General features: G+C 52.3%; 1 protein-coding gene across 1 annotated transcript; it reads left to right on the forward strand.

The window, feature by feature from the left end:
* Window positions 1–10,580: 10,580 nt before the first annotated feature.
* Window positions 10,581–12,115, forward strand: LOC140430229 (chymotrypsin A-like; the record flags this gene model as incomplete). Its single annotated transcript, XM_072517659.1, has 3 exons — window positions 10,581–10,821; window positions 11,677–11,810; window positions 11,902–12,115. Coding segments are annotated over 3 exons (537 nt in total), but the record flags the coding sequence as incomplete, so codon positions are not given.
* Between the last annotated feature and the right edge of the window lie 5,603 nt (window positions 12,116–17,718).

The following is a 17,718-nucleotide window of genomic DNA, read 5'->3' on the forward strand; positions in this document are numbered from 1 at the left end:
GGGAGGGGGGATATGGGGGAGGGGGATATGGGGGCGGGGGGAATATGGGGGATATGGGGGAGGGGGGATATGGGGGAGGGGGGATATGGGGAGGGGGAATATGGGGGAGGGGGGATATGGGGGATATGGGGGTGGGGGGATATGGGGGAGGGGGGAGTATGGGGGATACGGGGGAGGGGGGATATGGGGGATATGGGGGAGGGGGGGATATGGGGGAGGGGGGATATGGGGGATATGGGGGATATGGGGGAGGGGGGGATATGGGGGAGGGAGGGATATGGGGGAGGGGGGGATTTGGGGGAGAGGGGATATGGGGGATATGGGGGAGGCTCACCCTGCCTGCTCTGACGAGGTCGTTCACCTTCTTGTGGCACTGGGTGCCTGTCCGTGGTGTTAGGGCCACAGCGGTGACGGCCTCTGCCACCTCCCTCCACAGACGCCGGCTGTGGCGTGGGGCAACTCTGCGGCCGTGCCCGGGATACAGGGCGTCCCTCCTCTGCTCCACCGCATCCAGGAGTGCCTCCACATCGCGTGACTCGAACCTCGGGGCTGAGCGACGGCCAGCCATCAAGTCGGGTGTTGCGGTCGGCTGTTCCGGTCGGGTGGGGGGGAGCTGCGCGGCCTTATGAGCCGTCACGCCGTGCAGCGCGTATGACGCTGCACGGCGTGAACCACTGCGCAAGCGCGGATCCCGTTACGTCGCTGCTAGCCCATTTCGGGCCGCAGACTATCGGCCCATTTTTATGACGTGACGCAAGTGGGATTTGCGCCGTTTTTTGCGCCGATCGGCGGAGTTTCCGCCGATAACGGAGAATTTCGCCCAGGGTTACTATCGGTCGTGCTGGTGTCCTTCTGTACTTCCTACAAACTTCACAGCGGTTACTAACCTGTTCTATCAGTTTAGTATAGTCGTCATCCCTTACCCCTGCATCCTTTAATAAATTTTTCAGCCTCTGAGGAGACGGATGTGCAAACTGCCTATGCAGTTTTAATACAACAAGCTTTTTATCAGCTAAAGCCCCATTTTCAATTGCCATTAACACATCCTTAACCACTCTACTTGAAAAATTATTTGTCAGTAATGGAATACAATAGTGTCCCGTCTTTCCAAAAAGTGTTGCCTTATCCTGTTCCATATCCAGTTTCATGTGTGCTTTCTTCATCAACGATCTGCTCAGAAGCAAAGATATTTCACTTGATACAACATCCGTGCTAATGAGATGATTCGCTCCAGCAATATTGCAAGGGATCACCACTCTTTTCAGCGAGTTCAGAGTATTATCATCCCCAAACCTGAAACTTGTGGAACTTTCAAATTCCTTAACCTGGTTACGATTTTCAGCATTCAAAGAGTCCAGGTAAAAAAAAATCTTTTTTTAAAATTTTTTATTTCTCCTCCTTTTTCACATTTTCTCCCACATTTACATCCATCAACAATAAACAATAATCAGCAAGATATGTCAGTCCCCATAATAACAATGATCCCATCTACCCACCAACCCCCGAACCTCAACCCGCATGTTTACATAAACAAATGACAAAAAGGAATCAGTGATACAAAAAAGAAGAAAATACAGTCATGAGGTTACATCGGCACATGGCCATTCCCCAATTTGTCAGTTCTGCCACAGTCCTTCTGCTTTTGCAAACTCCTCCGCTGCTTCCGCCGTTCCAAAATAAAAGTCCCTGAGCTTGTAAGTCGCCCTCAGCTTCGCTGGATATACAATGCCGCACTGCACCTTGCTAATGTACAGTGCCCTCTTCACCCGGTTGAAGGCAGCCCGCCTCCTTGCCAGCTCCACCGTAAAGTCCTGGTATACACGTATACCAGCTCCAGCCCACTGCACCACCCGCTTCTGCTTGGCCCAGCTCAGGACCTTCTCCTTCACACTGTACCTACGGAAGCACAGAGTCACTGCCCTTGGCGGCTCACTCTCCTTTGGTACAGGCCTCCACGGCCGATAAGCCCGATCCAGTTCATATCGGGAGGGATCCTCCCCCTCCCCCAATAGTTTTGCCAGCATCGCGGCAAAATACTCAGTCGGCTTCGGTCCTTCAATTCCTTCGGGCAGCCCCACAATCCTCAAATTCTGTCACCTGGATCTGTTTTCCAGGTCTTCCATTTTTCCTCGCAGATCCTTGTTAGTATACATCACCTTCCGCATCTCTTTCCCCAGCGAGGCAAGTTGATCACCGTGCTGCAATAACGTCTCCTCCACTTCCTTCAGCACCTCCCCTTGCTCTCGCACCTCCGCCACTGTGCTCGCCACCTCCGTCCTCACCGGGGAAACCGCTTCCTCCACCAGCACACTCAAAACCTCCCTCATCTCCTTCCTCACCGTCTCCATGCATTTCGCAATCTGCGCCAACTGCTTTTCAAATTCCGCAGCCATCACCTTAGTTATTTCTTCAGCCGTAAGCAGTGCGGCCTTCCCTGGTGCTCCAGCCTCCATTTTCCAAGGTGACCCCGACGGACCTTCAGCTGTTTTTTTTCCGGCCTTTTTCTTGCTCACCCTCGACATTTTTCTTTGTTCTTTTTTTCCTCCTGTGTCTTCACTGTGCCTCCTCCGTGCCTTCTCCCTGCTTCTGCCGCCTCCGCGGACCCTGGGACCGGGCTTAGAGCCCCGAAAATGGCGTTCCCGAACGTGAGCCCTCCATTGTGCGGCCGCCTCCTGCCCGCCGTCACCGGAAGTCCGAGTCCAGGTAACATTTTAACCAGCCAATTCCACACACAGTAGATGTGCAGCCACTGTCCAATACAGCACAGTTGAAGGATTCTGCAACCAACACTCTCATTACCGGTGTAAAACTGCTTGTCAATAGGACAATGCTTTCTTTCTGGTCACTATCTTTTCCCTCTTCTGACTCTTCCATGTCATGTGTCACTTCAAACACTCTATCATAAAGTTTTGGACAGTTGAAAGCATAATGGTATTGAGAGTCACATCGAAAACATCGATTTATCATGCCCCGTGCATTTCTGGGGTTCATCTTCCTATTGTAGGTTCTAACTGGGTTCATGATTTCCTTGTCTCGGTCTCCTTCTATAGTCTTGAGCCCTGTTCGTAACCATACAATTTCGCCATCCTGTTAGTAGTGTATCTTCCATATTCTGCCTTATTGCAGGCTGACCTATTTGAGTCATCAGAGCCATCGGAATCGAATGTTTCCCCAGAAACTTTTGTAAAGCTTTTGTCATCTGTTCGAATAAGGTATCCTTATCAGTAAACTGAACTCCTGACAAAGCCAGGAGCCTATCCATGTTGCCCATTCTAGCACAGTCAAGTAATTTAAAGGCCAACACAGATTGTTGAAATTCCAGGTTGTGTTTCTGCAGCCTTTTATATAGTCTGCCAAATTCCATTGTATAGTCTTCCATGGAGATATCCTCCATTTTCCGGAACTTATCAAAATCCGACCTGCTTCATACTCACTTAACAAGTCATCTTTCTCATAAATCTTATCCATATAATGTAATAAAGCCTCCAGACCTTCTTCTGAGTCTAACTCTTCCAATTCCAGCTCAGAAAGCACATTGTTTCGGATTTTACTGCCATATGGTAGAGAAACAGTCAATGCCATACCTTGTTTTCTCTTTCCCAAAGCAGTTACCTTAGTCCACATAACTACTGCACTTCTCCATTGGTCGTACGATTCCCTTTCAGAAAATAAGGGAGGATAGTCATATCCAGCCATCTTTATCCTCGGTTCAGCCATATATCCCTTTTTTTTTTCTTTTCTCACTCACTCCTTGGTTTGATCAGGAAAAGTTGTATCTTTCAACCCTTCACATTTACACAGCAACCATCCTCTGCTACCAATTCTTCGACGTTTTAGTTGCTGTGATATGATTCCAACAGCCTTTGCACAAAACTCTAACTATACATCACCTGACAGAGGCCACCTGAAGCCCCTTTACATATCAGTGTCAATTAATGGATACTTAACATAAATGAGACAACTAATTGCAATGTCTCTTAACCATTACTTAACAAATGACGGGAGGCTGTTGGATATGGGGTGGTTCTCGTTAATTGTATGGAAAAGGGACTTTGGTGGTGATAATTGGTTTCTCGCCACGCTACGGCGAGATCCCGATTTCACTCTTAGGAGAGGGCCGGTTGCATTGCAAACTGTTTGGCGCCTGGCGCAATTCTCATTTTTGGCCTCTCGTGTTATTCACCGGGCCTGCTCACTAGAGCGAGAGCTTAACGAGGCCGGAGAATCGTGCCCTCTAAGTGTGAGCTAAACCAGTGAGAAACTCCCCAGGGTCCAAAATAATTACTAAGTGCCATTGAATAGCGGTGAGGAATTTGCTGGCAGAACTGGCGGGAAACTCCCTGAAAAACCCGCCACAAATTATAATCTGGGATTCTCCGGCCGCTCCCACCGGTGACCAGAGAATCCCGCCCAAGGTCAATGGACTTCTCCATTGTCTGAGTCTCACCCGTGGCGTTCTTGCGGCGGGTGGGGCACAAGAACCCAGCCCGTAGAATTGTTTCCGGAGAATCGCGCCAAATGCGTTGCTTTCAATTAAACATAAGGCAGTATTTAAAATTGAATGTAAGATTATTTGGTAAGGATGGTGTTTACTGGGATGAAGCTGGAAACGGTTAAATACGAATTTTACTGGGGTGCAGGTCGGCGGTGCTGCCAAAGGTATCAGAGTGGTTGGGGGATATGGCAGAGCTTTTACAACTGGAGAAGATTAAGTTTGTTCTTAGATGGTCAGAAGAAGGATTCTATGTAAGATGGAGGATCTTTCTGTCTCTGTTTGTCACCAGCGGGTTGGGTGAGTGGTGGGAGCGTGTTGGGTTAGTTGAGGGGAGAAAAAGGGGAAAATGACAAACTGTAACTTATTTATATTCGCTTTGCTAATTGTTTGTATTATTGACTGTGTTTGGAATAAAGTATTTTTTTAAAAAGAAACGGTTAAATAACTAAATTCTTGTCTGGAATTACTGTTCTGCAAAAATGGACTGTTTTTAGGCTTCTAAATCAACTGGTTGAAAGTGAGGGATGTCTGACATTTTATTATTGCAGGTTCAGCGGGAAGACCACATTAAGACATAAAACCATCTTTTTCATTCTTTCTTATTCCTCCTTAGATATAGTCATGTGATCTGGAGAACTCTTGTTATTTGTTGAAACAAGACTTTTTTTCAAAAATCTGTGTTATTTTATAGTATAAAGCTTTGCTCAGTGGCAATTTAATATTAGGTTTACGAGGCTACAGCTTTCTTTCTCGGTCATTAGGATCAGTAAAGAGAAAGAGGATTAAATTTACTCATAGCTAGAATGGTCATTAGTTTTAAGGGGCGGGGTTCTCCATGAATTGGCGCGATGGCCCGAACCCGGCGCCAAAAACGGTGCGAATCACTCCAGCGTCGGGCCCCCCGAAACGTTGCGAATTCTCCGGCTGGGAATGGGCTAGTAGTGGCGTGACGCCATTCGCGACGGCGTCACCCGTCACGGCGCGCATGCTGTCAATGACGCCGTGCGGCATCACTGCACAAAAGACAGGCCCCCCGGAGGCCCGGCAAAATGGCCGCCCGCCACGCAGCGCCAAGCCATGGGGGATATGGGGGAAGGGGGATATGGGGGAAGGGGGATATGGGGGAAGGGGGGATATTGGGGAAGGGGATATGGGGGAAGGGGGATATGGGGGAAGGGGGATATGGGGGAAGGGGGGATATTGGGGAAGGGGATATGGGGGAAGGGGGATATGGGGGAAGGGGGGATATTGGGGAAGGGGATATGGGGAAGGGGGATATGGGGACAGGGGGATATGGGAAAAGGGGATATGGGGGGTATGGAGAAAGAGGGATATGGGGATGGGGGGATATGAAGGGGAGGGAGGATATGGGGAAGGGGGGACAGACCCGGCCCATCAGGCATACGATGCCCCCAGGACGTTCCAGGGCAGCCACGAGCCCCAAGAGCCAGGGACAGACCCAGAGCACCAGGCGGACGCCGCCCCAAGGACGTTCCAGAGAGGCCATGAGCCAGGGACAGACCTGGAGCACCAGGTGGATGCCGCCCACATCTAGTACGAGTGTGGCGACGCCAGCGGGCCACACCCAGCGACGAGGAGAGCAGCCACAGCAACAGGCCCCCGTCGCAGCCGACCCAGGACACTGATGCACAGGACACCGACACACAGGGCCATAACACACAGCACCGTAGCACACAGGACCCTAACACACTGGACCCTAACACACAGGACACCGACACACAGGACACCGACACACAGGACACCGACACACAGGGCACCGACACACAGGGCCATAACACACAGGACCCTAACACACTGGACCCTAACACACAGGACCCTAACACACAGGACACCGACACACAGGGCACCCACACACAGGGCCATAACACACAGGACCCTAACACACAGGACACCGACACACAGGGCACCGACACACAGGACACCGACACACAGGACACCGACACACAGGGCACCAACACACAGGGCCATAACACACAGGACCCTAACACACTGGACCCTAACACACAGGACCCTAACACACAGGACACCGACACACAGGGCCGTAACACACAGCACCATAACACACAGGACCCTAACACACTGGACCCTAACACACAGGACCCTAACACACAGGACACCGACACACAGGGCCGTAACACACAGCACCATAACACACAGGACCCTAACACACTGGACCCTAACACACAGGACCCTAACACACAGGACACTGATGCACACGGCACCCACACACAGGGGGCGGATGGACAGGAATCACCACTCCAGGGGACCCCGGACTTGGGGTCGGATGGGGAGCACGCCATTACGCCACTGCTGTCTCCTACACCCTCCACCATCGCAGAGACACTCACCTCGGTTGGGCACTTTAGCGATGAGGCTTCTGGGACACTAACTGGTGCGCACAACACAGCCGTCCCGGTACAGCAGGTGGAGGCAGGAGCAGCCGAGGGGCCGGGCGGTCGGAGGGCAGCCTGGCGCAGGCAACCATCTGCCGCCCAGACGTGTGCCGGGTTCCTGGAGTTACCACACCCACCCATAGACCCGATACAGGCACGGACCAAGGGACGGCCGAAGTGGGTGACGGCCGGCTTGCGGCAGCTGCAGACGAAGGTGGAGGAGTCCACCCGCGTGCAGGAGCAGATAGTGGTGCCGGTCATGCGTGCCACCCAGGCCGACACCTCACGGGTGGCGTCTGCGGTGGAGGCAATGGGTGCGATGGTGTCAGACATGGGTCGCAGTATGCAAGGTGTGGGGCTTTCCGTGCAGGTGGAAACCGTGGCCCAGGACATGGCTGCCCTCTCACAGGCAGCCATGAGCCAGCAGCAGATCGCAGAGGCGCTCAACGCCGTGGCCCAGTCTCTGCAGGCCATCGCTGAGGGCATCGGCGCCATTGCCCAGGTGCTGGCCAGCGTCGCTCAGAGACAGACAGGGATGGCCAACTCCCTGAGCTCCATGGCTGCAAACTTGCAGACCCTTGTTGATACCAGGGCGGGCCTCCAGGACTGGCAGCGCCAGGTGTCAGGGGGCGTCAGGTGCTTGGTCCGTTTGCATCTCCGACTCATGTAGAGGCCCGGGGGCCATCGGGCACCCCGAGGGAGGAGGAGGTGCTGGGGCCCGTTCCTGTTCCCCCTGTAGGGGAGGTCCCGGAACACCGCAACATCTCAGATTCCCCCCATTCCGCCCCAGGTGCATCTGGTGCGCAACGGGCAGGACAGGCTGGCAGCTCTCCATCCCAGTCGCCGAGCGTCTCCATCCCCATCTAGGCCGGGCTGCCCCAGGAAACGGCCGCCAAAGGGGTCCCTAGTCACAGGGGAAGGAATTACAGGAGTCCACCTCCAGTTCTGCTGTACCATCTGGGGAACCACCTAGACGTAGTCATAGGGCACAGATTAGTTCTGGGGCTAGGGCACGTGTATGAACTGTTTGTTATTAAAATCACTTTCACACCTACAGAAGCTGCCGTTGTGCTCTGTCCGATGCGTGCGGGGGTGTGGTGTGAGGTGAGTGCCTGTGTGTGTGTGAGGGGTGATAGAACGTCGGCCTCAGGTGAGTGTGCCCCCCCCCCCCCCCCCCTCCCCAGGTCGCCCTCGCCATCCCCCCGGGCAGACGACGGGACCGTGCGCTGCATGCAGGGGCGGTCCGGGTGGAGGGTGGTACTGTGGCCATGGGTCAGACATTGTCCAATGATGTAGAGCCCAGAGCTCATCGCAGAGCGGGTTGTCATCATCCTCCAGGGCCTGCACTAGACACGCTTCCACCGGCGACCGTGTGAGCCCGGCCCATTGTGCCGCAGGTGGATGTGCAATGGAGGGGTGGTGTGCATGAGGGTGGGGTGAGGGTGGTTGGTGTTGGGTGGGTGGGGTGAGGGTGATTGGCGTTGGGTGGGTGGGGTGAGGGTGGTTGGTGTTGGGGGGTGGGGTGAGGGTGTTGTGTGGGTGGGGCGAGGGTGGTAGGCTGGTGCCGTAGTGTGCAGCCTGTGCCCATACTCGGCGATTCCCAACCCCGCCCCCCCCCCCCCCCCCCCCAGCCCGTGAACCGGGTGGCTATCAGCCTGTCCCGTGCCCGCTGGCGCAGCCGGTAACCGTGGGCAGCCTCCCGTCCATGTCCAGCCCGTCTGCCCTGACGATTGTCCCCATCCTCCTCATCTGGGCAGGTCTGCGCCGCGTCTTGCTGCTCCTCCCCTTCCTCCTCCTCTGCCTGCGGCACGTCGCCCCTCTGCTGGGCTATGTTGTGCAGGACGCAGCAGACCACAACGATGCGGCCGACCCTATCTGGCGGGTACTGGAGGGCCCCTCCAGAGCGGTCCAGGCACCTGAAGCGCATCTTCAGCAGCCCAAAGCACCTGTCGAATACATTCCTGGTCGCTGCATGTGCATCATTGTAGCAGTTCTCCGCGTCAGTCTGTGGCCTCCGTATAGGCGTCATCAGCCCCGACCGCAACAGATAACCCCTGTCGCCAGCAACCAGCCCCTCAGCCGGGGAGGGGGGCCCTCGAACATGGTGGGGATGAAACATTGCGCCAATACGGATGAGTCATGTACACTGCCCGGGTACCAGGCGCAGACGTGCAGGATCCTCATGCGGTGGTCACAGACCACCTGCACGTTCATGGAATAGGTCCCCTTCCTATTCGTGAACACGGCCCTGTTATCCGCAGGTGGCCGCACGCCGACGTGCATCCCATCGATCGCCCCTGGACCATGGGCATCCTGGCCACGGCAGCGAAGCCCGGTGCCTGGGCATCCTGGCTGGCCCAGTCCACAGGGAACTGGATGTAGCGGTCCGCAATGGCATATTGGGCGTCTGTCTCTGCACAGATGCACCGGTGCACCAACGCCTGCGAGATGCCGGACAAGTCCACACTCGATGCCTGAAATAACCCCGTGGCATAAAGGTTCAGAGTCACCATAACCTTGACGGCTACGGGGAGAGGGTGTCCTCCCCCAGTGCCACGCGGTGCCAGGTGTGCCATCAGGTGGCAGATATGGGCGACGGTTTCCCAGCTCATCCGGAGTCCCCTCCTGCATGCCCGGTCCATGAGGGCCTGGTACGACGAGCGGGGGCGGTACACACGGGGCCTCATCGGGCGTCTCCGTTGCCATGGCACCACCACCTCCTCCTCCTCCTCCTCGTCCTGTCGTGCGGGCGGCTCCCCAGTTGGACGGCTGCCACCTGCCTCCCTGCGGCATGTTCCTCTGCAGCAGCCTCTGCCGCCTCCTTGGCACGCTCCTACTCCAGCTCCACCAGGGCAACATGGAGAAATGTGGCTCCCGCCACGGCAGCCAACATCGCTGGGTGATGACCAAATATAACGGCCTGCGGGGGGTGGGGGTGGGGGGTGGGGGTGGGTGGGGGGGGATAGAAGACATGTCATCATTGCCCATAAACCCCCCCCCCTCTCCCCGCAGCCAGGTGCCATGGGCTGCATGGTCGTGACTGTTGCCAGCTGGCACATGGCCAGGCGGACACCCCACCCCCCTCCCCGGCGCGCACCGTCCCCAAACCCCCCCCCCCCGCCAGATCCTGCCCCCCAAATCCACAAAGGTCAACGCTGAAAGAACATCAAGATCAAGACTTACGAGGTTGGTTTCAGAATCATTTCACGACTTGCAGCTGGGATACTTCTAGGACCAAAAAACCACAAAATAATAATTTGCAATAAGTCAATCTCACTCAGAATGAATAAGAACTGACAGGGCTAAATATTATAAACTTACTTGTTGTTCTCAATAGATATTTTAATTTCAATTTACCGGGAATATGATAAGAATTCTATTAATTGGCTGAAAACTCTACAAAGGATATCAAATTCAGAAAAAAAGAAATTTGAAATGTGTTTCATACAATAGCTTACAGTGAGCCAACGTACGTATTTATTTAGTATTATAGTTTTTATTTTGTTCACCTGTTTTCCATTACCTTGCTGACGAGTCACTCTTTTTTCCAGTGATGTGTTTTAATTTGTATTATTAATGACCACAGGAATGTACTGCTGCATTTGTTTGCGCAAGGATTTCCCCTCTGAAATCCAGCAAAGTCTGCAGCTATTTGTCTGAATTAACTGCGTACCTTTACAAACATACAAGAGAAATTAGTACAGCCGCTATTCCTGCTCTTTCTATTACAGGTCATTACACATCCCAAGTGGAGCTCTTTCACCATTAACTATGATGTTTCTGTGGTGAAGCTTGCATCCCCTGTTCAATTCAGTAGACAAGTCACCCCTGTTTGTCTTGCTGCCACAGCTGATAACTACTCCGCTGGCATGATGTGCGTCACGACAGGATGGGGAAGGACCCGTGCATACCGTACGTCAGTTCAAAACTTGTTCTAATGTGACACAGTTCGGTCTTCCTCTGCTATTGCCGTTGGGATGGTATCTTCAACCTCTTCCCTTGAGGAATAGTACAAAGTGGTGGAGAGATAATATTAATAATCTTTATTAGTGTCACAATTAGGCCGACTGACAGTTTGGTAAGCCAAGACATGGGCATTTTCCGTGGCTGCAATCTTTGCTGTACCCGCTGATGGGGTGGTTATTCCTAAACAACAAAATGGCTTCACAGGCTCAGACAAGCCATTCCACAGCGATGGGTTAACCTGCACCCACCCATCACCAATATTCCACACTGCAAGTCTCCACTCGCTGTGAGACTCCAGAGGAGGATTTAAATCTTCCAGCTTCTGACTCCCCAACGTCATTTCTACCACTAAATTAAAGACTATGGTGACCAAAGGTCATCTTTCACTTGCTCCTATTGAATAGCTGTGTTTTCAAATAGTAATTTGTGGAAAAGTTGTTAGAACGAATCTATATGAGTGTAGGACGCTGGGAGGGCTACATTTTTCCAGGTTGGTGGAAAGCGCTGACAAGTTCTTCGGGATTTTTGCTGCCTCTTCTGTTTTTAGGACTAATCTTCTAGTATCACAAGACACTTAACCAGATTGGCTTTTAATGAGGAAGTAACACTCAAGAGGCCAACTGTGAAAATGAGTAAATATTGCTGCTAACAGAACCCAGAAATAAATGACAAAAGATTCTGTTGACAATTGTCTGAAAACAACTTTAATGGTCACAATGCAAAGAGAAAAATTAAGGCTTAAAGCAAGGTGCAATTTTCTTGGCACAAAATTGATTCAGACATCACATTATTTGTTTTCAGCTCCTCAGCGTCCTAACAACCTTCAACAAGCAGCCCTCCCTCTTCTTACCAATGCTGAATGTAAGCAGTACTGGGGTAACAAGATCACCGACATCATGATCTGTGCTGGTGCCTCCGGCGCGTCCTCGTGCATGGTATGAACCTGCCTCAAGGCATTTGAAACTTTCTTCAGTTGTAACAAAGTGGAAATTAAAACTCTGGGGTATTTTTCCCTCCGTTTTACAGGGTGACTCTGGTGGCCCTCTTGTCTGTCAGAAGAACAATGCCTGGAATCTGGTTGGCATTGTTTCTTGGGGCAGTGGCTCCTGCTCCACCTCCAGGCCCGGGGTCTACGCCCGTGTGACTGAACTCCGAGGTTGGATTGATGAGACCATTGCTGCTAACTGATCGAAAAACAGAAACATGAAATGAAAAATAAAACAAATGGATTTATCTGAAATGCATTTTAACCTTGTCTTTTTTAACTGGTCCTGAAGGGTGATGTAAATCATAATTCATTCAGACTTAAAGGGCAACATTCTCAAATCTGGAGACTAGGGGTTGGATTCGCCAAGAATGGGGCTATGTCCCCATGCCAGCGTCAAAACCCGGGCGTTTCGCTCTGGACTTTCTTTAAGAAAGGTTCGATTCCCGCCTTGGGTCACTGTCTGTGCGGAGTCTGCACGTTCTCCCCATGTCTGGGTAGGTTTCCTCCGGGTGCTCCAGTTTCCTCCCACAAGTCCCGAAAGACGTGCTGTTAGGTGAATTGGGCATTCTGAATTCTCCCTCTGTGTTCCCGAGGCGCTGGATTGTGGCAACTAGGGGCTTTTCACAGTAACTTCATTGCAGTGTTAATGTAAGTCTACTTGTGACACGAATAAAGATTATTATAAATTGGCCAGATCTTCCAATCTCTGGAGAATTGTACACCAGAGATACCCCAGAATATATGCTGGGGGATCTCCCAGAACCCCCCACAAGGACTGCATTAGAATTGCTCAGAAGTTAAAACTTTCAACAAGCAACTACCCTGCACTGGAACCATCTGATCAGAGATTTTGGATGGTTCCGACTCTCTCAGCAGAAGTTACCCAGGAAAAGTCATAAAACTTTAAATAACTTCCAACTCTGGGTAGCTACGGCACTGACCCCGCCAACCTCCTCACTGAATCGCCAAACCAACCCTGACAACCCCACTTCAAGGGACTGGTTCACCACAGGGCTAAATCGCTGGCCTTGAACGCAGACTAAGGCAGGCCAGCAGCACGGTTCAATTCCCGTACCAGCCTCCCTGAACAGGCGCCGGAATGTGGCGACTAGGGGCTTTTCACAGTGACTTCATTTGAAGCCTACTTGTGACAATAAGCGATTTTCATTTCATTTCAGTATCGCTGTACTGGTAGCCTGCGAGCATCCGTGTACTGGTATCCTGAGAGTATCCCTGTACTTGTACCCTGCGAGCATCCCTGTACTGGTATCCTGCGAGTATCCCTGTACCGGTATCCTGCGAACATCCTGTACTGGTATCCTGCGAATATCCCTGTACTGGTATCCTGCGAATATCCCTGTACTGGTATCCTGCGAGTATCCCTGTACCGGTATCCTGCGAACATCCTGTACTGGTATCCTGCGAATATCCCTGTACTGGTATCCTGCGAATATCCCTGTACTGGTATCCTGCGAGTATCCCTGTACCGGTATCCTGCGAACATCCTGTACTGGTATCCTGCGAATATCCCTGTACTGGTATCCTGCGAATATCCCTGTACTGGTATCCTGCGAGCATCCCTGTACTGGTATCCTGAGAGTATCCCTGTACTTGTATCCTGCGAGCATCCCTGTACTGGTATCCTGCGAATACCCCTGTACTGGTATCCTGAGAGTATCCCTGTACTTGTATCCTGCGAGTATCCCTGTACTGGTATCCTGCGAATATTCCTGTACTGGTATCCTGCGAGCATCCCTGTACTGGTATCCTGCGAGCATCCCTGTACTGGTATCCTGCGAACATCCTGTACTTATATCCTGCGAGCATCCCTGTACTGGTATCCTGCGAGTATCCCTGTACTGGTATCCTGAGAGTATCCCTGTACTGGCATCCTGCGAACATCCTGTACTGGTATCCTGCGAGCATCCCTGTACTGGTATCCTGCGAGTATCCCTGTACTGGTATCCTGCGAACATCCTGTACTGGTATCCTGCGAGCATCCCTGTACTGGTATCCTGCGAATATCCTGTACTGGTATCCTGCGAGTATCCCTGTACTGGTATCCTGCGAGTATCCGTGTACTGGTATCCTGCGAGCATCCCTGTACTGGTATCCTGCGAACATCCTGTACTGGTATCCTGCGAGTATCCCTGTACTGGGATCCTGCGAACATCCTGTACTGGTATCCTGCGAGCATCCCTGTACTGGTATCCTGCGAATATCCTGTACTGGTATCCTGCGAGTATTCCTGTACTGGTATCCTGCGAGTATCCGTGTACTGGTATCCAGCGAGTATCCCTGTACTGGCATCCTGCGAGAACCCCTGTACTGGTATCCTGCGATTATCCGTGTACTGGTATCCTGCGAGCACCCCTGTCCTGGTATCCTGCGATTATCCCTGTACTGGTATCCTGTGAGTATCCCTGTACTGGTATCCTGCGAGTATCCCTGTACTGGTATCCTGTGAGTATCCCTGTACTGGTATCCTGTGAGTATCCCTGCACTGGTATCCTGCGAGCATCCCTGTACTGGTATCCTGCGAGTATCCCTGTACTGGTATCCTGCGAGCACCCCTGTCCTGGTATCCTGCGATTATCCCTGTACTGGTATCCTGTGAGTATCCCTGTACTGGAATCCTGCGAGTATCCCTGTACTGGTATCCTGCGAGCATCCCTGTACTGGTATCCTGCGAGCATCCCTGTACTGGTATCCTGCGAGAATCCCTGTACTGGTATCCTGCGAGCATCCCTGTACTGATCCTGCGAGCATCCCTATACTGGTAACTTGCGAACATCCCTGTACTGGTAACTTGCGAACATCCCTGTACGGGTATTCTGTGAGCATCCCTGTACTGGTATCCTGCGAGCATCCCTGTACTGGTATCCTGCGAGCATCCCTGTACTGGTAACTTGCGAACATCCCTGTACTGGTATCCTGAGAGTATCCCTGTACTGGTATTCTGCAAACATCCTGTACTGGTATCCTGCGAGCATCCCTGGACTGGTATCCTGTGAACATCCCTGTACTGCTATCCTGCGAGCATCCCTGTACTGGTATCCTGCGAGCATCCCTGTACTGGTAACTTGCGAAAATCCCTGTACTGGTATCCTGTGAGCATCCCTGTACTGGTATCCTGCGAATATCCCTGTACTGGTATCCTGCGAATATCCCTGTACTGGTATCCTGCGAGTATCCCTGTACCGGTATCCTGCGAACATCCTGTACTGGTATCCTGCGAATATCCCTGTACTGGTATCCTGCGAGCATCCCTGTACTGGTATCCTGAGAGTATCCCTGTACTTGTATCCTGCGAGCATCCCTGTACTGGTATCCTGCGAATATCCCTGTACTGGTATCCTGAGAGTATCCCTGTACTTGTATCCTGCGAGCATCCCTGTACTGGTATCCTGCGAATATTCCTGTACTGGTATCCTGCGAGCATCCCTGTACTGGTATCCTGCGAGCAATCCTGTACTGGTATCCTGCGAACATCCTGTACTTATATCCTGCGAGCATCCCTGTACTGGTATCCTGCGAGTATCCCTGTACTGGTATCCTGAGAGTATCCCTGTACTGGTATCCTGCGAACATCCCTGTACTTGTATCCTGCGAACATCCCTGTACTTGTATCCTGTGAGTATCCCTGTACTGGTATCCTGTGAGTATCCCTGTACTGGTATCCTGAGAGTATCCCTGTACTGGTATCCTGCGAACATCCCTGTACTTGTATCCTGCGAGCATCCCTGTACTGGTATCCTGTGAGCACCCCTGTACTGGTATCATGCGAACCTCCCTGTACTGGTATCCTGCGAGTATCCCTGTACTGGTATCCTGTGAGCACCCCTGTACTGGTATCATGCGAACCTCCCTGTACTGGTATCCTGCGAGTATCCCTGTACTGGTATCCTGCGAGTATCCCTGTACTGGTATCCTGTGAGCACCCCTGTACTGGTATCATGCGAACCTCCCTGTACTGGTATCCTGCGAGTATCCCTGTACTGGTATCCTGAGAGTATCCCTGTACTGGTATCCTGCGAACATCCCTGTACTTGTATCCTGCGAACATCCCTGTACTTGTATCCTGTGAGCATCCCTGTACTGGTATCCTGCGAACATCCCTGTACTTGTATCCTGCGAGCATCCCTGTACTGGCATCCTGTGAGCATCCCTGTACTGGTATCCTGCGAGTATCCCTGTACTGGTATCCTGCGAGTAACCCTTTACTGGTATCCTGCGAACATCCCTGTACTTGTATCCTGCGAACATCCCTGAACTTGTATCCTGGGAGCATCCCTGTACTGGTGTCCTGCGAGCATCCCTGTACTGGTATCCTGTGAGTATCCCTGTACTGGTATCCTGCGAGCATGCCTGTACTGGTATCCTGCGAGCATCCCTGTACTGGTATCCTGCGAGCATCCCTGTACTGGTATCCTGCGAGCATCCCTGTACTGGTATCCTGCGAGCATGCCTGTACTGGTATCCTGCGAGCATCCCTGTACTGGTATCCTGCGAACATCCCTGTACTGGTATCCTGCGAACATCCCTGTACTTGTATCCTGCGAGCATCCCTGTACTAGTATCCTGCGAACATCCCTGTACTGGTATCCTGTGAGCATTCCTGTACTGGTATCCTGTGAGTATCCCTGTACTGGTATCCTGCAAACATCCCTGTACTGGTATCCTGCGAGTATCCCTGTACTGGTATCCTGTGAGCACCCCTGTACTGGTATCCTGCGAGCATCCCTGTACTGGTATCCTGCGAGTAACCCTGTACTTGTATCCTGCGAACATCCCTGTACTCGTATCCTGTGAGCATCCCTGTACTGGTATCCTGCGAGTATCCCTGTACTGGTATCCTGCGAGCATCCCTGTACTGGTATCCTGTGAGCATCCCTGTACTGGTATCCTGCGAGTATCCCTGTACTGGTATCCTGCGAGTAACCCTTTACTGGTATCCTGCGAACATCCCTGTACTTGTATCCTGTGAGCATCCCTGTACTGGTATCCTGCGAGTATCCCTGTACTGGTATCCTGCGAGCATCCCTGTAATGGTAACCTGTGAGCATCCCTGTATTGGTTTCCTGTGAGCATCCATGTACTGGTATCCTGCGAGCATGCCTGTACTGGTATCTTGCGAGCATCCCTGTACTGGTATCCTGCGAACATCCCTGTACTGGTATCCTGCGAACATCCCTGTACTGGTATCCTGCGAGTATCCCTGTACCGGTATCCTGAGACCATCTCTGTACTGGTATCCTGCGAGTATCCCTGTACTGGTATCCTGCGAGTATCCCTGTACTGGTGTCCTGTGAGCATCCCTGTACTGGTATCCTGCGAATATCCCTGTACCGGTATCCTGCGAGCATCCCTGTACTGGTATCCTGCGAACATCCCTGTACTGGTATCCTGCGAACATCCCTGTACTGGTATCCTGCGAACATCCTGTACTGGTATCCTGCGAGTATCCCTGTACTGGTATCCTGCGAGTATCCTTGTACTTGTATCCTGCGAGCATCCCTGTACTGGTATCCTGCGAGCATCCCTGTACTGGTATCCTGCGATCATCCCTGTACTGGTATCCTGCGAGTATCCCTGTACTGGTATCCTGCGAACATCCCTGTACTGGTATCCTGCGAACATCCCTGTACTGGTATCCTGTGAGTATCCCTGTACTGGTATCCTGCGAACATCCTGTACTGGTATCCTGCGAACATCCCTGTACTGGTATCCTGCGAGCATCCCTGTACTGGTATCCTGCGAACATCCCTGTACTGGTATCCTGCGAGCATCCCTGTATTGGTATCCTGCGAGCATCCATGTACTGGTATCCTGCGAGCATGCCTGTACTGGTATCT

The sequence above is a fragment of the Scyliorhinus torazame genome, chromosome 10, assembly GCF_047496885.1.
Source record: "Scyliorhinus torazame isolate Kashiwa2021f chromosome 10, sScyTor2.1, whole genome shotgun sequence".
Taxonomy (NCBI): domain Eukaryota; kingdom Metazoa; phylum Chordata; class Chondrichthyes; order Carcharhiniformes; family Scyliorhinidae; genus Scyliorhinus; species Scyliorhinus torazame.